The sequence below is a fragment of the Odocoileus virginianus genome, chromosome 11, assembly GCF_023699985.2.
Source record: "Odocoileus virginianus isolate 20LAN1187 ecotype Illinois chromosome 11, Ovbor_1.2, whole genome shotgun sequence".
NCBI lineage: Eukaryota > Metazoa > Chordata > Mammalia > Artiodactyla > Cervidae > Odocoileus > Odocoileus virginianus.
This window is the reverse complement of record NC_069684.1, coordinates 18,506,848-18,528,359: the sequence shown is the minus strand read 5'-3', so window position 1 is coordinate 18,528,359 and position 21,512 is coordinate 18,506,848. Positions and strand designations below refer to the sequence as shown.

The 21,512-nt window shown below is 52.8% G+C and overlaps 1 protein-coding gene across 1 annotated transcript in view; it reads left to right on the top strand.

Moving 5' to 3' along the window:
• Positions 1–21,512, top strand: part of LHX4 (LIM homeobox 4) — a 43,968-nt gene extending 22,456 nt beyond the window's left edge. The window contains exons 3-6 of the mRNA XM_020868834.2: positions 11,148–11,350; positions 17,683–17,837; positions 18,224–18,395; positions 20,554–21,512. Coding sequence (XP_020724493.1) covers positions 11,148–11,350; positions 17,683–17,837; positions 18,224–18,395; positions 20,554–20,948 — 925 coding nt within the window. The 3' untranslated portion in view covers positions 20,949–21,512. The remainder of the gene's footprint in view (positions 1–11,147; positions 11,351–17,682; positions 17,838–18,223; positions 18,396–20,553) is intronic.

Sequence of the window (21,512 nt, the reverse complement as noted above, 5' to 3'; positions counted from 1 at the left end):
TTAACGTCTCTCAGCTCCAGTGCCCCAAGACACAGGAGCGTTTTACAAAAGGGAGTCATTTTATGAGCAGACTGGTTTGGTGAACCCAAATAGAGCTTGATTGAATTACTGTTCTGTGTTTAATCAGCTGTTCATTAGCAAACAAGTGACCAGGCCTTCCTGAAAACCTCATCCCCTTATCTGTTAAGAGGTGATGTTCTAACCCACTGAGTTGCCGTGAAATGGGAAGATGGTGGTGTATAAACTGTCCAGCCCTGCTGGGTCCTTCTTGCTAGGTGCTAGAATCTCTGGGTGTTGGGTGTCTGGCCTCAGAGGACTAGCTGTCAGAATTCTTCCCCAGGGCTGGGCTGTGCTGGCTTCTCCTGCCCGCCCTGCTCCCTCCAGCTTTGCAACCTTCCCACTGAGATGATTTTAAAAGCCTAGAACTCCTCACATGGAGGTCAGGGTAGTCTGGCTCACGGCAGTATGCTGGGCATAAACCATGGCATAGAGATCCTGTGCTGATTTACACAAAAACTTGAGAAGCAAACCAGTGATCATGTAATAATATGAAAACAGAGAGCTATAGAATCAAAGGAAGGGCAAGAGTCACATACATTTTTAAGGTAAATCACAGCCCTTAAGAACACTCTAGTCTTGTCGGGGAGCTTCAAGCTGTATCCCGGCTGCCAGGTCTCCATCCTCACACCTGCCTACCAGAGGGGGCCATGGGGAAGGGTCGGAGACGTTCGGGGGTGATTGCCACCCCAGGGGGAGTCTTGTCTAAAACTTCATGCTCCTTTGGGGGTGTCTCCCTGCACCTGAGGCCCTCCCCTGGCTGGCACTGCGGGGACCCAGCGAGATGGAGGGCTGCTGGACCACTGTCAGTGGGGAGCTGCGCCCCTCCCCCAGCCAGTCAATCTCTTAGGCAGTAACGAGCTGTCAGCCAAGGGCAGGTAAGAGGCGTCCTTGGGAGCCCTGGAGCTGCTGATTTATCCCCGCCGTTCAGAACAGCCTGTCTCAGCTCCGGCAAGCTCTGCATTTGGCCCGGCCACAGGGTGGTTTTGCTGGCTCCTGGGAGGTCTTCATTAGTGACCTTGGGCCAATCACTCTTGTAACCAAATCCTCCATCCCTCAGCTGGGCAGATGCCCATGGGACATCGGGCAACCTGGGGGACATGGGGTAAGGCCCGCACCCCGAGTTGGACATTGGAGAGGGAGCAGGCATTGGGTTTGAAACCAGGCTCAGTGTGAATTTGGGGCATTAGACCTCGTGGAGCCTCACTCTCATCTTGAAAAAAGAGATGAAAATAAAAATGTCTACTTTTCTAAGTTACTCCGGGGACAGAGTGAAATGAAGTACTTAGTATCCATCACTAGTGGTAACTACTCTTTTATTTATTTTTATTTTTTATGTAACTGCATTTACTTACTTATTTTTTTCTATTTATTTTTATTAGTTGGAGGCTAATTACTTTACAATATTGTAGTGGTTTTTGACATACATTGACTGACTCTGTTGTTTATGTTCTGGTTTTTTGGCTATGAAGCATTTTGGATCTTAGCTCCCTGACCAGGGATTGAACCCATACCCTCTGCATTGGAAAGTGGGATCTTAACCACTAGACCACCAGGGAAGTCTCTGGCTACTTTTATTAAGACCATGACAGCATATCTATGTAGGGAGGAGAGAAAAAGAGAAAAGGAGGGTCCTGGGGGGAGAGGCTACAAAAAGCCTTGAGCCAGGCAGGGGTCCCGGGGAGGGAGGTGGGGCCTGTCCAGGGCAATGTGGGTCAGGTGGCTGGAACAACTGTCCGCCTCTTGGCGTGGGGGTGGTGTGTGGAGATGCCATGGGTTTTGTCCGCAGGACGCCGTCCCTCCCTGTGTGATCCAGAGCCCTGTGGTGGTGACTGCAGCCCTCAGCCTTCACTTCCCAATGTGGAGTTCCCAGCTCTGGCTGGAGGGTCCAGCCAGTGCTTGCATGGGTGCCTCTAGCTAGCTGGTACCTTGCTGCCACTGAAAGAGGACACTTCAGTTCTGCGGTTGGTTGTGGGTCCAGTCTGGGGCCAGGTTCTTGCTGAGCCACTTATTATTTTTGATAACTGCACACCTACTACAACACATAACACACACCTTTCTTGAAAAATGTTCTTAAAGAACTCACAAGGGGAGGGTCTTTTTGACTTTCCATAATTTCTGAATAGTTTATAGTCTAATCCCCTCACTAAGCAAATTAAACCTTTTAAGGTAACGATCAGATGGTTCAGATAGTAGCTGTGCGTGTGGACATTTGTAAGATTCAAACACACTGGTGGGACCAGGCCCACTGTCATTTGCAAAGGCCTGTAATCAAGGCAGAAGCAATTACTTAGCCGAGCAGCTCCTCCTGGGACCTGAGGCCATATATCAGGCGGTGATGAGTCCACAGATTATCTGTCTGCCCGCCCTGGAGCCCTCCTGTTCGGCTGCGCCTGCCCACCTTCCAGGAGCCCAGGCTTGCTGCCCGAAGGCCTCCTGACATCTGTGGTACCTGCATACTGGAGACCTTGATGGCCTGGGGCGTCTGTTTGGAACCAAGTAGTTGCAGATCAGTCTGGGAGTCGAGTGGCATCTGGGCTGTGGAAACACAGTCCCCAGACAAAGAGGGATTGGAGTGACATGGGAATGGGAGATGGGGGCACCTTACAACACACCAGCCGGCATCAGCAGCCCCGTTCTCTTAATCACTGGGACTCCACCCCTCCCACCCCACTTCATTCAGGTACCGAGACACAGGGTCCCGCCTCTAAGAGGCCTTCTCTTTCCCTTCCCATCGCCTCTGCCTTCTCTTGGGCCCCTGTCACACGCCTCTGCACCACTGGAAGCTTTCCAGTCAGCTATCCTACTCATCTTGTTCCCCTCATGCCTTCCTGCCGCAGGCCCGTCTTTGGTCACCTTACTCCCCTGGCTCCTGAATCTCCTGAACCCAGCGCTCAGGGGTCCATTACCTGGCTCCACCACGTTGCTTGCTGATCCTCTGGCCAAGATCATGTGAGCGTCTAGTGAGAGCCAGTCTCTGGCTTGTGGCTGTGGCTCCTGGGGTCTGTCAGTGCCCCTGGAAGCCCCACCTGAGGAGGAGCCACGAACCAGCCTTAGACCCCGTGATGGGCATCGTGGGTCCTTGTGGCTGGCTGGCCCGGGATGGGGTAAGAGTGGCTTGGCAGGGGGCCCTATGCCTCTCCCATCCCAGTGCCTGCTGCACCTCCATGAGAATGAGTTCTCAGGCCTTGAAGGGCTCAAGAATCAACAGGCAGTCTGCACATGCTGCAAGAGGGCCTAGAGCACCAATTACACAGGGTTTCTCAAAGCACAGTCCATGCCACAGCTGCACCAGGGTCACTCATGAGCTTGTTAAAAGTGTGCATTCTGGGGCCAGGGTCAGGAGTCAGGGATGACTCTTCTGCTTTCAAGCAAACATCCCAGGTGGCACTTCTACACAGGGTAATTTGGTAACAGCTCAACTAACACCTTGGCAGAAAAGAATTAGCCTGGGATCAGAGGGCTGATTAGGTACCCGAGGAAAGGGGTGGAAAGGAGGGACAATGTTGTTGGGCCAGTTGTCAGCCTGTCCCGCCTGTGGAAAGGGCTGGACTCTGGGAGAAGAGGGTCAGATCTTACATGTCCCATTGCCTCTTGGGAAGCAAATCTCCCCCGAGCAGGGAAAGCAGGGATGTATGACTGGGGGAAGGGAGAGTTGGGCTGTAGATTATTTTTTTCTGCCACTCACTGGGCTGTGTGATCTTGAGCAAATCTCTGACCCTCTCCTGGCCGTTTTCTTCTGTGTTAAATGAGGAGGTTGGACTAGGTGACTGATTCTAAAGCTTTTCCAGTTGCATTGATCTCAAAGTAGTATTGAATGCTCGTTGAAAAGAAAAACATTGTATTAGAAGCTGCAAATAAAAAGTGGAGCCTGAGCAGAGTCCTGGTGGGCCTGGGAGGTTTATGTGTGAATATGCATATGGCGTAGCTGTGTCCCCATTCTCTAAGGCTCTAATGTTCTGTAGTGTCAGGCCTTCTCCAAATATGGCACCTTCTACATCTGGAGAAGGCTGACTGTTCTAGGGCAGGACCCTGTGTGCTGTGACATGGCTGTGGTGGTGATATATGTTGGAAATATTGGTACATACAGTAACAGTAAATATCAGCGACTTACCTGTCAAGCATGGTGATAGATAAAAGAAATACATGGAGGAAAGTGTCAACTGGGGAAAAAATATACGGCCGGCAGTAAATCACCGCCAAGCAATTAAAGCATAAAATTAAGTTGTGTGATATTTTGTTTCCTTGGGATGGTGCACCGCACTGTGGCGGCTCCCACACATGGGGGCTGGCGCGGGCCTGGGTTGGACTGCTCCCAACGGCCCAGAGAAAGGAAGAGGACTGGGTTCAAATTCCAGCTCCACCATCTATTGCTGTGATGTCTCTGGCATGTTTCTTACCCTCTCTGAACTTATTTCTTCCCCTACAAATGAGGGAGTGGCCCTTGATATAATTTGGGGTGGAGCCAATGAGATTTGCCGACAGATCACATGAGGGTGTCCAAGGCTGTGGGCCTGAGCACCTGGAAGAGAGGAGTCACCCTTCTCTGAGATGGGGAAGGAGCAGATGCTGAGGGAAGAGTAGGAGTCTGGTCTTGGGCGTCCAAGTTGAGATGCCGAGGGGGCGGCCGTGGGATGTACCATCTGGAGTTGGGAGGAGGTCCCAGCTGGAGATGGAAGTTGAGTCCCTAGAGGTGTGGGATGGATAAGAAGAGGTGGAGGGAGGTGGAACAGGGGCTGCCAGAGAAAGAAGCAGAACCTGGAAAGCCAGATCCTGAGGCCCAGTGAGTGACGTGTTCTAAGGAAGAGGGACGGCCGATGTGGTGCAAGGTGAGGGATGATGAGACCTGACCAGTGGACTCAGCAGTGTTGGGGCCACCTGGTTAAGTGAAGTTGGGGTTGATTCATGGGCGACCACCTGACTGGAGCACTGTATTAGTCAGGGTTTTCCACAGAAATGCAACCAACAGGCCATGTGTGTGTGTGTGTGTGTGTGTGTAAAGAGATTTAATTTAAGGATTGGCTCACATGATTTTGGAGTCTGAGAAGCCCCAAGACCTGCAGTCAGCCAGCTAATGGACCCAGAAGAGTTGATGGTGTATACAAGTCGGTAGGCTTGAGACCCAGGAAAAACCAGCATTTCAGTTCAAGTCTAAAGGCAGGAAAAGACTAATGTCCCACATCCAGGCAGTCAAGCACTGCTGGGAAGACAGGCCTTTGTGATCTCTTTGGGCCTTCACCTGATGGAAAGAGGCCCATCACATTGAGGAAGGCAATCTGCTTTACTCAGTCGACTGATTGAAATGTTAATCTGTCCAAAAGCACTTCCAGACACACACAGGAAGACGTTTAGCCAAATATCTGGGAACTTTGTGGCCCAGTCAAGTTGGCACATGGGAACTGGAGGGGACTCAAGGTCGAACGAGAACAGGGGCATTAGAGACTGTATAGACCCCTTTTTTGGGGGATTTTGCCCCAAGGAGAGTAGAGATGTAAGGAGGCGTAGGGTCAAGAGAAGTTTTTTTGTCTTGAAGTGGCAGAAGTAACAGCGCGCTGTATGCTGCTGGGTACCTGTGACAGAGAGGGGACATTGATGATGTGGGCGGCAAGGGGTCTAGTTGCTTGCTGAATGATCTTACTAGGAAGGAGTGGACTCTGCCCAGACGGGCCGTCAGCCTTGACCGGGAGCATAGATGGGTCAGCTGTAGGGAGTGAGCGACTGGGCACGTGGTGGGTGGACGGGAGAGGTGGAGTGCCTAGCAGGCCTTTGTGAGAGCTCCTCTTTTGTCCTGGAAACAGGGCCACCAGCTGAGACCAAGGATGAGGGGATTGGGAGAGAGAAGGGATGGGAGGGTGGGAAGGTTAATAGACAAGAGGGAGCTCTGTGCTTTCCCAGGCCCTCCTGAATTTAAAGGTTGTCCAGTCAGCGAGGAGGTATGTTTCCCTCAGCCCTGTTCTGACACCTGTGCTGCGTGGAGGAGGTCGGGGGTTGAGAGCAGGGTGGGGAGTTGAGGGTATGGGCAGGAGAGGGCTTCCTAAGATGGACCACAGAGTCTTTGCTGGGTTGGGGGGAAGTGAGGCCATGAAGAGAGTGAGGGGCAGTGAGAATGGGCCGGGAGGCAGGGTTGTGGGAGTCAGGCTGCTGTGGGCACTGAGCGGAAAGGCAAGACACTGCGACGCTTGAAGTTATTCCTGGAGGCGCTCTAGTTCCTGATGGCACTGTCTGGGGTGGAGCATGAGAGTGAGTGTCTGAGGATATGACCTAGTCACTCAGTCCTGTCTGTCTCTCTGTGACTCCATGGGCTGTAGCCCGCCAGGCTCCTCTGTCCATGGGATTTCCCAGGCAAGAATACTGGAGTGAGTTGCCATTTCCTCCTCCAGGGGATCTTCCTGACCTGGGCTTAGAACCCGGATCTTCTGCGTCTCCTGCATTGGCAGGTGAATTCTTTGCCACTGAGCCACCCAGGAAGCCCATGACCTTCAGGAGAAGAGGTCAAAGGATTCAGTGGACAGGGTCAGGAGGGACTTGCTGAGGGGACATCGATGTCACCAAGAATTCTGGCAACAGGGGTGGTGAAGGTGAGGGTGAGCCAGGAGCAAAATCCACCCAGGAGGGAGAGGGTGGGCTGGGGGTGGCGATGACACCCCAGGGAGGTAGCGGGTTGTGCCCTGAGAGTGGTGGTGAGGTTAAGTGAGGTTATGGACATGGGCACACAGCAGGTGCTTGGTAACTGGGAGCTGCTTTTTAATCGTATTGCTGACCAGAATATGGTACCTGGTCTGATCGTAGGTGAGAACATAAAATGAGGAATGTGCTGGAACACCTGTGGTATGGGGTTTACATGCACCTGTTTCTAAAAGATGTGGCACCTTCCAGGTCTGCCGGTCATCCTTTTTGCAGTATCCGGAGACCCTACGCTAGAGAGTGGGCCAGCCAGGCCTGTTGGGAGGGGTGGGAGTGGACAGATAAATGGGCCGAGGGAACTCGAGTTGAGCATGGAGGGAAGGGTGAGACCAAGGACCCAGGTTTTGTCTCCTTACTGGGGTTAGGGGCAGCCCGTGAATGTCAGCCGTGACATCTAGTGCATTTCCACAGACAGCAACCCAGGCCCCTCATGCCTGACCTGTAGGGGCAGGGGAGTGTCGACAGGATCAGTCGGTGTGTTGGGGTGACACTGACTGTTGGGGGATGGCTCCTGGGGCAATCCCCACATTGCAGGGTCGGGAGCCCCAGTGGCTCAGAGTGGGACAGGGCCCCTGAGCCCCGGTTCCAGTTCCGAGTAGGTGCACCATGGCTGGCTTCTCTCTGGCATTTGCTGTCTCTGACACCCACTGTATGCCAGTTGTGCTGTCAGAAGCACCGAGTTCAAATCCTGGTCTTTCTACTCTGTGCCTGTGTGAGCTGGGACCAGCACCTCACCCATCTGAGCCTCAGTTTCTCATTTGTAGTAGGTATCAGAGTCCCTACATTTCAGGCTGGAAGACATTTATGAACTGAGTGTGGTGTTGAGAGCAACGTGGGGTGGAAAGTTTATGTTTTAATAAACTTCAAGCCTCATTTTACAGGGAGTTCAAGTTCCTTCTTTGAAAAGCCTTTGCCAGGACCTGCAGCTATTATGGGCTTCCCTGGTAGCTCAGATGATAAAGAATCTTCCTGCAATGCAAGAGACCTAGGTTTAATTCCTGTGTCAGGAAGATCCCCTGGAGAAGGGAATGGCCACCCACTCTAGTATTCTTGCCTGGAGAATTCCGTGGGCAGAGGAGCCTGTGGACTACAGTCCACGGGGTCGCAGAGAGCCGGTTATGGCACGTGCTGATTCTCCCTGGCTTGCTCTGACCCGTGCTTGAAGACGCAGTTGGTACACTCATCCCTCCCGGCATGCGTTCATCCACTCCTTCAGAGGTTCTCACTGGGCAGGGATAAGAGTATCGCCAGTGATGTTGCTCTGTGGAGGAACGTCACGTGAGCTGTTAGAATTCTTCCTTGCATTTTCTTTGTCATTTGGATCAGTTCCAACTGCTTTCCCTGTCCATGGAGGTCTGGCAGGGCAGCACTCACCAGAGAGGTTGTCCTTCTGATGAGCGAGGCCAGTGCTGTTTGCACCTGAGTGGGCAGGGCCCTCACACAGTAGGGGCTCAGTGATAGGATGAAGGGGGTGCTGACTGGCAAGTTCCTCGGAGGCCTCTTCCTTGGCCAGGGTGCTGCTCTGCCCCCATCGCCATCATCCTTCAGGGCAAGTTCACAGTTTTACCTTGTTTCCGTCCAGGGAGTTTTAACCATGGCCATCTCATTACTGCCTGCTGCAGAATAAGCTGCATAGCCTTTCAAGGCCGTGGCTGTCGCACCTGCAGCCCTGGCTAGTCTAAGATCTGGAAACACGACAGTGTCGTCATCGTATCCGCAACCCACAGGATGACGGCACCGTATTCTGGGCTCACTGGCTCTGACCAGGAGTGGGGGCTGGGCACCCCTTGGGCCTCGGCCACACGGGGGGAACCCTGTGGGCCCTGGGGATGCTCACAATCCCCTCAACAAAGGGTCCCATTGGCAGTGCTCCAGGGGAGAAAGGTAACGAGAAGCAACTTCCACTTAACATCGGTATAAATCCCACAATCAGGAAAATTGCTTCAATTGCTAAAAAACGTTGGTGGGAAAGTCCATTTATTTTTCATTTTTCTTGTGCACTTGCCACCCTCATGCATGAATCACTGTCGGTATGTAGATTAAATTTATACCCCCGTTATCTTTCATGTCTCTGGGGCTCTGGTGTCAACTGGGCTTCTGGTTACTGAAAACCACTGCCTGCTTTTTAGTGGGGAGAGGATGTGGCCCTCCCTGTGGGTAGGTGCACGGTGGGGTCTCCACTGTGTTTTGGAGTCTCTGCTTTGTTTTGAGGTCTCTGCTCTGCCTTCCTCCTTCTCTGGTCTCCACCCTCGATTCAGCCACAGGACTTGCTTTTGGGAAAACTCTAGTTCTTCTCTGGAGCTGCTTCTGCTCTATCCTTTGCAGTAAAAGATTTGAACACTCGGGTTTTGGTGGTTTACTTGAGAGGGTTTGCAGTGAGCAGGATGAAGGCATTGTTTCATTTCAAACACCTGCTTTGTGCATTGCCTTGGACTAGATAGAAAAACTATAGGCAATTTGAAAACAGACTCTAGTAACATATATGCAGGCTTTCTTTCTCTTTGTCCCTGAAAAACACACACACACACACGCACGCACACACACACGCGCACACATGCACACACACGCAGTGGAGCTGGGTGCCTGCCTGCCTTCCTCTCTAATACAATGACGTGATTAGACAGCAGTTGTGGAAGAAACCTGTTCTCACCTGTGCCCTGGGAGGTACTGAGCCACAGAACCACCTAGAACTGACAGTAGACTTTGTTCTCCATTCTCAGATTTAGCCATCTCCATGCGCAACCTCTAAAAGCATGGCTCTTTATTCACTGACTTATTCAACAAATGTGATCTCTACTTTTCTGGGTCCTGGAGTTGAAATCTGATGAAAGCTTTGAAACCTTTTGAAAATTGGTTGAAAGTCCAGACCCTACCTCTTGATGCACAATTTTGAACAACTCGGGGGTGGCTGACGGAGCCTGTCCTGAGCTCCTGTCTGAGAACCCCTGCTCTCAAGAGGCCTGCTCCATGCACGCCACCCTCCTCACAAAGCCCAGAGGCATTCCAGGAGTTCAGAAGTCTGGGGTTCTTTCAACACAAACGTCTCAGCCCCTCACCCCCTGACACGCTCCTCATATCTTGTCTCAGTGGAGCAGTCCTTGGGACCACACTCCTGGCTCTTTGGGGGTTACCCATCTAGACTCCCACTTCTCTGTGACTGTGTTCCTGGGAGGGGGCTGAAGCCACAGCTGGCCACGCCTGCTCCAGGCTCCTGCAGCCCCCCAGCAGGTATCATTACTGCACAAGAGACCCATCATTCTGCATTAATCTGGGATTCATCATGATAGCCATGACCATAATTAATTTATTTGGTATTAATGTGGATGAAATATGTACTGTCCTTTCAGGGGAAATCAGGCTGCCTATAAGCATTAGTTAAAAGGACCATTAAAATCAAACCTTCCCCAGATCCATTAGGCGAAGTCTTTCATCCTGAAGAAGATAAAGTTCTGCTGTGTGAAATGTCATGAATAATTAGGTTGATTGCTGTTTTAAACTCTGCCCCTTCCTCCCCAGCCCCTCCTGCTCCCCTCCTGAAGCAGGGAAGGCTCACCTGCAGTGGCTCCCCACCGCCGCCCCCCCTTTCATCGCCACCTCTACACTGGCCCCAAATTTCCCTCTGACCTCTGGGACCACTGGCGTGGCTCTATGTGTGTGGCCAGAATGGGGAACAGGGCTTAAATGACCCAACTGGACTATATTTTCAGTGGGTCTACTTCTCTTTCCTTCCCAGCCTTGGGCCAGGCTGGTGGTGGGCACCTTCCTCTTACCTCAGTGCTGCTCCAGAAAGGTGCAGACGGAGAGAGGTCTGAGGCAGCATCCTTTAAAGTCGGGTCTGCAGACTCCCTGCCTGGAATGGTGGCAGGGCTAGAAATGCAGATTCCTGGGTCACATCTCTGGAGCTGTGTGTGGGAGGGGGGAGGAGGCTGGTAAGGATGGTTTGACATGTGCAGGGTGGAGGGGAGAGGCAGAAGAGAGGAACCATCGCCAGAGCCCTGCTCTGCTGCGGAAGTGCGATTTCTCTGGAGCGCTCGTGTGGATCCTGACATGAGGGGTGTCCTGGCCACACGGCTCCTCCTGTGGGAAGCACGTGAAGAGGTGTTCTGCCTGATGCTTTATGCACATGGGCACTTGCAAATTGCCCTGTGGGACTGGTCCTCTAGGCTTCACCATAAGGCTGAAGAGATCAGGAGACAGAGTGTGAAACTGTCTGCTCAGTGGGGCTTGGAAAATCCTGTGGCCCTGGGTGAATTGCTGACCTGTTAACTGGGCAACTGGATGGCCCAGAGGTGGAGGCCCATGGACACCCCAGAATAGTGGGGTGGGCAAGGGGCCGATGAAAAGTGGGAGGAAGCCATACCCCTCTCCCCACCCCTGTGCTCTAATCCACTCTTGTTCCCTGTTAGGCGCTTCGGCACAAAATGCACAGCCTGCCAGCAGGGCATCCCCCCGACCCAGGTGGTCCGCAAGGCACAGGACTTCGTCTACCATCTGCACTGCTTCGCCTGCATCATCTGCAACCGGCAGCTGGCCACGGGGGACGAGTTCTACCTCATGGAGGACGGGCGACTGGTGTGCAAGGAGGACTACGAGACAGCCAAGCAGAACGGTAATCAGCTGGGCCCTGCATGGCCAACCTCTGTCCTGCCAGAGTCCAGGCTGCCCACCCCTCGGAGCCCCGCAGGCATCCTGCCTCTTCTAGAACCTTCCCAGATGCCTGAAGGGAGAGAGATCTCCCCCCCACCCCCCACCCCCAGTCCTTGGCACTGGCTGCCCCATTGAAGCATCAATCAAGTTATGGTTGCTGAGCAGCTGCTTGTCTTGGGACAAGGCAGTACTTTGGCTCAGGAGTAGCCGGGGACCTTGTGCTCATCATCACTTCGTCTCCCCATATTGGGACTTAGCCACTGGATCCCCAGGGAAGTTCCATGCTCCTTAGTTTTTTTTTTTTTTTCCTGCAAATCTTTATTGTTTCCATTTGGTCCAAGGCTTGAGAGAGCGCTCTAAGGTATTAACAAGCTGCCCAGTGGTTGTAGAAAGGGACTTCAGGCAGAAACCCTGACACTAGAGGGCTCCTCAAAGGCCGCTGGGCTTCAGAGACTCCTAGTTGTGCTTGAGGATGAGACTTTTGAAGAGATATTCTCCCAACCCCGGCCAGGGACCAGCGAGTCTGCAGAGGTGGGCCAGGTGGTCACCCAGCTTCTAGATAAGTTTCACCTCCTGCCCTAGGAGTGGTTCTCCAGGAAGTCACAGATGCAGGGTCTGTGTGGGGAGAACCCAGGCCATGCAGATCTGAAAGGGTCTGCTTTGGGTTCTTCTGCATGAGAAGGGTGGCTTCCATAGTATCCTGGGTCTTACCCCACTCATCTCGAGGTGGCTCTTGCATGTCCAGGAAGAGGGCGCAGCCGCTGCGCTGGTTTTGCATGTTTAAGACACACTCCATGCCCTTGCACTCCTCCTTGGCCAATTCGCAGGAAAAGTGGCCCACACCCTCCAGAGCCATATTGTCGTGGTTGAGATAGAAGCCCAGAGAGAGGTAGGTATAGGAGACCCGCAGACGCATGTTGACCAGGCGGTTGATGGCGGCCTCCCCTTGGTGGAATAATTCTGATGCATCTGGGAGCTCATGGTTGATGGGTAAAAGAGCCAAGCTCAAAAAACGGTGTTGGCTGGTCCTAGTGCTCGTGGACAGCTGAGTGGCAGATTCCAAAGGTCGCGACTGGTGAAAAGGTTGGAGGGCGGTAGGAGGCTGGAGCAAGGGGCGTCCTTGGGTCTGTTCGCTTCGAGCATTGTTGAAGCAAGAGACAGATCCCTGGGACTGCACTACCCTTAGCTTTGTATATCAGGGTGCACATTTACCTCTGCACCTCCACACCTCAAAGGCTTCAGTCAGCAAGAGCCCTTGCATTGGCCTAAGTCCCCCTTGGAACAGGTCAGCTTGTGCTTCAGTTAAACGTGCTGTTTCTCCTCTCAGACTGCAGACTCCTTGAGGACAGGGACATGGGGGTATCAGATGACTCTTGTATCTCCCAAAGGCCCTCATGTGGGAGCAGATGCTCAGCCGGTCTCCTCGCTCATGGAGACTCATCCATCTCGACCATCTGCTCCCGTGCACCTGGCCACCCTCCCCAACCACCTCTGGGCCACGTCTGTGGTCTGCACAGAAGCTGACGGCACAGACCGAGGCTGCTGTTGGGTCCCAGCATTGAGCAGCCACCCCAGAAAACCTGCCTTCACAGGGGCGGCAGGGCAGCAGCTGCTCCTGCTGCCTAAAGTAGTGCTCTTGGGCAGCCCTGGGTCTTTCCTGGGACTTTTCAGGGCTTGGGGAGCTCTTGGACCCCCATTCCCTGGCTCCCCTCTGAAAGACCAAATCTGATTTCCCACCTCCTACCACCTCACCTCAGGCTCCTCACTCACAGCTGTACCCTTCAGCCTGGCTCAGATTTTGGCATTTGGCCAAACTCACCTTGGGCATTTTAGATGCATGAACTCATGAAACATCAAGGTCATTTGCCCTTGACTAGAATTTTTATGAACTCAGGGTGTTACTGCAGAATGCTCTTGTTGACAGCTCTGGGATTGATGAAAAAATACAAAAAACAAAGCAACGACAATTTCGTGTATATCCTTCCAGGTCTTTCTTGAGTTCCCACCTATAGATTATATAGTTATGATCAATACATGGAGAAATTTGTTTTTTGCTTAATAAATGCAGTTCAAGGATGGTGATGGGGAGGCCCTTTCAGTGAGGCTGCTGGAACTCAGCTTGGCTCTGGCAGAGGTGGGAGGGATGGCACCTCTCTCTTCCATCACCTGCCCCCCACTTCACCCCTCTCCCCCAGCTCTGGCCTTCAGCATGGACAGCCCTTCCATCTTTTCTCTTTCCCGGGCCTCTGCAAGCCTGTTCCCGGGCTCTTTGCTTTAATGTATTAATCTGCTCTGGCTCCTTAAAACTCACTCGGTGCTGTTGCTTTGGAGTCAATTACGGTGTCACAGAAGATTAGGGCATCTTGTCAGGGATAAACCATCAACGCAGAGGGACTCAGAGAGCTCAAGCTGTCTTCGGAACTCTGATGCCCTTCATCAGAGACATTAAGGATGCAGGGCCCCCCAGGCTGGTGGCTGCTTCTCGCCATCAGAGGCCTCGTTTAGACCCTGAGAAGTCACAGCCTGGCCTCCGCTGCTGCGGTGGATGGGTCAAGAGAAAGGGGAGACCAGCTGGGGAGGCAAGAATGACCCAGTGGAGCTCACACTTGTATCCAGGATTGTTTGAGTCATGGCAGAACCTCTGTAGGACAGTGGAAAGACACTGGATCTGGCCTCAGAGGCTGGGGGGCATCCCTGCTGGGTCACCCACTAACTTGGGTGTCCCCTGGCAATTGTGTACCTGGTTGAGCCTTGGCATCTCAGCTCCACGTGGGGGGTCAGAGCACCAGCCACATGGGGCTGTGTCCTGGGGTTCAGAGAGGCTGCAGCTTGTGGAATGGGATGTCTGTCACATGAGGGAGAGACCAGTGCGGAAGAGAAATGCAAACAGTAAGATGTGCTGTAGGTTTGCCAACAGCTGGGCGTTACACAGTATTTCTGGTGTGTTCTTCCAGCCTCTGGCTGTCCACGAGGCTGAAAACACTGCATCCCGTGGAATCTGGGTGATTCTTAGTGCAGCAGGGGCCTTGGTCTGCTGTGGGACTTCGGGCTGTCTCTTTATGTTTTGATCCCTCCTTGCTAATTCAAACCCTCTTTCTGACCTAGGTTGTGCTACACAAAGGATTGAGTATCAGTTATTTGTACCTTGGTGTGAATGATTTTGTTCATTTGTTACATTTCCTTGAATATTTGCATTTTCAATATAATGAGGTTGCCTTTTATGCCAGGGACAAGTGCTAGGAGACCCTGCATAATTCAAAACTAACATGTTTTAAGGCTAATTTTCCCATAGGAATTAATGTGAAAAATTGGGGTGGGATGTATTCTGGGAGCACATAAATCCATAACGAGTGAAATGTATCTTTGCCTTAATGCTACTTTTTATTTTCTCAGCACTATCTCAGTCCCTCCCAGATGCTCTCTCCTAAATTAACAGCCTAGGGTATCATGGTCTTGCTTGGCCTTCCTCATAGCGTTTTATCACATTTAACTTCCGCACCAAAGTTATTGATTTTTGGGTACATTTTTCAGCATGAGCACTGCCACCGCTACTTAATGAATACTTGGATGACATTGTTATAGGATATAAAAAAGATTTTAAATTATAATAACCGTGAATGTTAAAATAACAGCATAATAGTCCCTGTAATCGCAAGAAGAAAGTTCTGTGCACGTAGCCAGCAGTACAGAACCAAGGAGCCACCAACCCAGGACAATAGGGGTTTGTCCCGATGCACTGCCCCATGGCCATGGTGAGGACAATTTCTAATTCACTAGGGCAACCTATTTTGAAATTAAGTGATTCTTGATGAATTAAAAATTTGGAGTGTTTCCATTATTTCAAGTTTTGTGTATAAAGAGAATATGGATTTTTTTTTAGGTTTAAAAAATTTTTTTATCTATTTTTGGCTGCACTGGGTCTTCATTGCTTTACACGGGCTTTCTCTAGCTGCATCGGGCAGAGGCTGCTCTTCCTTGCAGTGTACAGGTTTCTCACTGTGGTGACTGCTCTTGTTATGGAGCATGGGCTTCTTGGCACGCGGGCTTCAATAGTTTCGGATCTTGGACTCTAGAGTGCATGCTCAGTAGTTGTGGCCCACGGGCTTAGCAACTTCTCGTCATGCAGAGTCTTCCCGGATCCGGGATTGAACCCGTGTCCCCTGCACTGGCGGGCAGATTCCTATCCACTGCACCACTTACTCCCCATTGGCAGGAACTCTGAAGAGCATGTGAATATTTTTAAAATGCACTATTTTGTATTTACATCAAGTGCTGTTGTGTTGTTATCTCTATAATATGGGAAGAAGGAAGTGATTCCTAACAACGAGTTTTGAAGGTTTTCCTCAGTGTCTGCCTCGGGGACTCTGGAGCCCTTCCTCATTGGGTTCAGGACCCCAGGGAGGGACTTGAGTGGCGGGGCTTTGAGGATGGCGGTGGCTCTGCTGGGGAGGAAAACAGCCCAAGGACGAGGGAGGACTGGGGGCCTTGTCTCCCACCCACGTGTGAGTGTAGCTGGGCTGCATGACTGCTTACTGCTACACCGTGCTGCCCACACCCAGGCTTCTGAATGGTGAGGGGACTTGCCCACATCACTGACTCAGTGAGAATGGTGAACCCAGGTCTTCTGACCCTGAGAAAAGCCTTTTAGAATGGTCATGAGGATCACAGGCACATAAAGCTCTTGATAAACATCAGCTATTATTGTTGTTTTAAGAGAGGACATCCTTGGATGGAAGGGAAGAAAGGGAAGAAGATAGACATGGAGCAGACCCTCAAAGGACACCAGTGTGAAGGGGTGCAGAGAACTCAGGGGGCTGGATGCAGCTGCCCATTCCCTCTTCTGCGACTCTGGGCAGGGGTGCTAGGCAGAGAATGGATAAGCCTAAGTGCTGGGAGAGGAACAAACCATTTACACTCAGTGCTTCTTCTGTGCTTGACTCTGGCTGAGAAGAGCCTTTGACTTACAGGCACATGAGGCTCAAAATCCTTTGAGGACAGTTGATTAGTCAGCTTGTTGTCCTGAACACTCTTTCAATTTGTTTGAATATAAACCACAGTGAGAAACTTGTTTTGTTTCAACTCAGCACACATATTCATACACCTGACACTGATCAAGTTTCATGAAGCAACACTTGCCCTCATCTGCCTCATCCTTCCCACCCCAGCCCACTCCACCCCACCCCAGCCCACTCCAACCCACCCCATCCCACCTACCCCACCCCACCCCATCCACCCCACCCCACCCCACCCCCTACCCCATCCCATCTCACCCCATCCCACCCACCCCACCCCATCCCATCCCATCCCATCCCATCCCATCCCATCCCATCCCATCCATCCCACCCCACCCCATCCCATCCACCCCTACCCCACCCCATCCCATCCACCCCATCCCATCCCATCCCATCCCACCCCAGGCCATCCCACCTCACCCCATCCCATCCAACCCATTCCACCCACCCACCCTGTCCCACCCACCCCATCCCATCCACCCACCCTACCTCATCCCATCCCATCCCCTCCCATCCATCCCACCCCAGGCCACCCCACCCCATCCTATCCCACCCCATCCCACCCCATCCCACCCCATCCCATCCCATCCCATCCCATCCCATCTCATCCCATCTCATCTCATCTCATCTCATCTCATCTCATCTCATCTCATCTCATCTCATCTCATCTCATCCATCTTATTTCCTCTTTTAGTTTTTGATCAAGTAAGTTGACTTTACAACCCACTTTTGGGTTCTGACCCATAGTTTATGAACTTTGCTTAGGTGAACAGTGAATGGACAGGTCCCCTTTGCTATGAGCCCAGGGCTGTGGAAAGGGAGTGAGGTCATGGGTGGGACCTGGGGGAGTGGAGGCTTCTGATGGGAGTGGGGACAGGCATCTGGGGCAGCCCAGGGCAAAGGCTTTCTTCTGTCTCCTTCCCCTCCGCAGCCTTGGGCGGTAACTCACAGGTTGGTCAGTGGAGTATTTGCCATGATGGGGAAACATGTAGAATGGTACGCCTTCAGTCTGATGAGAGCCCCGTGTGGCTGGGCTGGGAGGGGATGGGGAGAGGCAGGGAGTTGAGGGAACAGCACATTGTCCTACGTTTTCGGTGACCTGGGAAGGCCTGTAGTGTGGGAGTGGGCTCCATGTGGGTCAAGAGTACTCTCCCCTGACGTTCCCCATCCTCCCTCCGTCTTGCCCATAGCAGGCAAGATTACATGAGGAGAGGAGGAAGGAGGGATGAGACCCAGCTGCTTCAGATGGGCTGGACACAGTAAGAAGTGGTTTTCATTGCAGATGACTCAGAGGCTGGAGCTAAGCGGCCCCGGACTACCATCACAGCGAAGCAACTGGAGACGTTGAAGAACGCCTATAAGAACTCCCCTAAGCCCGCCCGGCATGTGAGGGAGCAGCTGTCCTCAGAGACAGGCCTGGACATGAGGGTTGTACAGGTGAGGCCCCAGCCACCCGACTCCTGGGGCTCCTTTGCTGACCAGGGATCCCAGGCCGGGCACCACGCGGTGCCGGGCCTGGCGTGGGGGTGGCGGGTGTCCTGTGGGTCCCCACATCTGCGCCGTCCACAGGAGGACGGCTCCAGGTAACCATGCCACCTCATCAGTGTGGTCCCTGATCCCCTCGGGGTGCTGGGCTCAGGGCTACGGCCCCAGCAAATCTGCTGAACCAGAGAGATGTCTGAGGCCCAGGCCAGGGGAGCGATGGGCACAGCCCATTCCTCGCCCATCTGCTGCGGCTTCAGGCTTTGTCTCTGGTCTCGGGGACCCCGGGGGCTTTGGGCTCGTGGCGGACAGCCCCGAGCGTGTCTGTTTGCTTGTGGCAGGTTTGGTTTCAGAACAGAAGGGCCAAGGAGAAGCGACTGAAGAAGGACGCAGGGCGGCACCGCTGGGGGCAGTTCTACAAGAGCGTCAAGAGGAGCCGGGGAGGCAGCAAGCAGGAGAAGGAGAGCTCTGCGGAGGACTGTGGGGTTAGTGACAGTGAGCTGAGCTTCCGAGGTGAGCAGGGCTGGAGGGGCGAGGCCGAGGCCCTAGGAGAGGCCCCTGGGGAACAGTGACCCCCGACAGGCAGCCGGGGTCTTTCTGGAGGCCTTGCCAGCTCTCTCCTGAACACAGGCCCCACCCTGTGGCTTGGGGTGAAGGGTGGGGGGAATGGTCATGGCCCTTCCAGAGGGGACAGGGCAGAGGAAACCAGAGCTCTGCGGCTGATCCATGGAAGCTGGGCTCCCAGGCCTGTGGGCCCGAAGGCCTCCCCTCCTTGCCCGCTGCCCGGGGCTCCCTCATCAGCCCACACAGCTGCAAAGGACCCCTGTGTCTCAGTCTGTGCCCCAAGCCCCTCTCCTGCATTTCTCCCCTCAGTGGGGGCAGTGGCCTTCCTCCCGTGACCCCCTAGAGTGCGCCCCCTCCTCTGCTGGTGGTGGGAGGATGTGCGTCACAGCCCTTGGCCCTGGGGAGTCAGTACTGTGAGTGCATGTGAGGTGGAGACCGGCCTCATTCTGAAACCCCTTTCCCCACTGCTCACTTCATCCTGTCCCCAGCACATATGCTTTGCTGCATGTGCTACATTCAAATTTTGTGCGTCAGCAGAATTGCAAATGGCTGCATGTTTTGGATACTTTGGTTGTTTGCAAATAGCCATTCTCTTGTATCAAGTCCTCAAATGTGGAAGGTCTTCTGTTGTGGCAGGAGAAGGGAAGAGGCCTGAGTTGGGGGAATCAGAAATCTGGTTTCCAGTCGTGGCTCTGTCAAATTGATTTACTTTTCTTGAGCCTCAGTTTACCCATCTCTAAATGGGTATAACCGTATCCTTGCCCATCTCCCAGGGGTATTGTGGGAATCCGTAAATACGACTGACTGTGGATGCGTTTGGAGAGAGCTCAGCACGTTTTTGCGCTTGGGAAGACACAACCATTCTTAGGCAGCTTGTGGTTCCCACAGAGGGCGCTGGCACTTGGGATGACAGGTGTAGGCAAAACGCCAGTGAATGGCCATTTTACAGCAGAGCTGAGCCTTCATCTCCTGCCCCCTCTAAAGGGCACGACTCATCTCCCCCTTTCCATTTTCATGGATGGGATGCGGGACGACCTAAGGCAGGTTGTCAGAAGGGATAGGTGTTGAAGTCCACTCTGGCCTTGGTAGGAATGGACACACAGGCCCAGTGGGAATAGAAAGGAAGTCTGTGGGGCAGCAGATGGCAAGATCTGCCTGCGAGGACCATGATTTCCTGAGAGGACCGTAGGTCAGCCCAAAGGTCTGCCCATGAGGCCCTGGGGCATGTTCAGGGGCCTTATGCTCACCTTCCAGGCCTCTTGGCTGGGGACGTGGGGGTGGAAAGCCACTCAGTCTCCTCTCAGCTGCTGAAATCAACATCTGGAGCATACAGGATTGTTAAGTCTTGTTTTGTAGCTCCTTTCCATTGGGTGCAGGTGGGCCCCCAGGTTGACATATCACTGGTCTCTCCATGTAACTATATAATCTTATTTTTCTTAAGACTAAAATTGTTCACCTCCATTGGAGAGATGAATTCTTCCAGGTGGCAAAGATTCCACGAGATCCCCTTAAAGAAATTCCCCAAGAAACAAGAAGGTCCATTTGCCTTAATCAATCCAATGCTTTGTCCCCAGTGAAGAACTTATTGATAGAGAAACCAAGTCCTTTGACACTGAACCTCTTTCCCAGGTAGAGCAGAAAGCTTTTGTGGACATGTCTTGAGTCCTCAGCTCCCTTCACCCTATAGCCCTGCTTGTTTCCCTACAACTGAATCAAGCACTTTTTTTTAGCTCGAAAGCTTTCCGATTGAATCTCGTTAGCACAGAGTTTCTTCCATTTGTGCTGTGGATGACATGTGACGCAGCAAACCTCAGGCATTCGTATTCCATAGCCGGCAGTGTGGCCGTCTTCCTACATGAGCTACCTGAGACCAACAAGCTCACGAAACATTTGTCCAGCCCTCTGGGGCCTGGGCATGTGGTCTCTGGAGGTGTTTGTTCTGTTTTCCCCCTTGACGCGGGTCAGGGTCTGGATGCCAGGATGGCATGTTGGTGTCTGGTTTGTGCTCGGGCTTCTTTCCTGGTCATGTGTATTCCTAGGTCGTGAAGAACAGGGGACCACTGGAGTCCTGGCGGCTGACAATAAATCTCCGTTCTTTTGTCCACAGAGGATCAGATTCTCTCAGAACTTGGCCACACCAATAGGATTTATGGCAACGTGGGGGACGTTTCAGGCGGACAGTTAATGAATGGGAGCTTCTCCATGGACGGGACAGGACAATCCTATCAGGACTTGAGGGATGGGAGCCCCTATGGAATCCCCCAGTCTCCATCCTCCATCTCGTCCCTGCCATCCCACGCTCCTTTGCTCAATGGGCTGGATTACACGGTGGACAGTAACTTGGGCATCATTGCGCACGCAGGGCAGGGAGGAAGCCAGACGCTGAGAGCCATGGCTGGGGGACCCACCTCTGACATCTCCACAGGAAGCAGTGTAGGCTACCCCGACTTTCCGACTAGCCCGGCCTCTTGGCTCGATGAAATGGATCATCCTCCTTTTTAAACATCTCTCCTCCCCACCCTACCTGTCCTTCTGGCTTGAGAGAATATCTTCAAGGATCGAAAGACACTTGCCTTTTAAGGATCGAAAGTGCATCAATGTGAATTTCCATTATTTTCAATGGAAGTCCTCTGCCGATCCCAGGGAGGTCGCGGCAGGACCCCACTGGGGCTGGCTTTCCTGGGAGGCGGTGGGAGACCAGCCGCCTCTCAGAACACAGCACAGGGACGCAGAGCCCAGAGCGCTAGGGTGCAGGCTGGTCGGTCCTCCCCTGCCCCCATCCTGCTTACAGGCTTTGGCTGCTCAGTGCTTGGTTGATGGGGTGACTGTGTCAGGCCACCTAGGCCTTCGGGAACTCTGCTCCAACTGGAGAGTCTCATGAGATGTCTCCCGAACCACTGCTCTCGCCAGAACCGAGCTTCCCGAGGTGGAGGCCTCATGGCCCTTGAGTATCGAGAAAAGTGATTTCTGGACCACCCTTACTTAACCCCAATTTTCAAAATTAAAAAAAAGTCACTTATTAAAGATCAGTGGAAAGCTTTGATGACCACAGTTTGATGTTGAAAA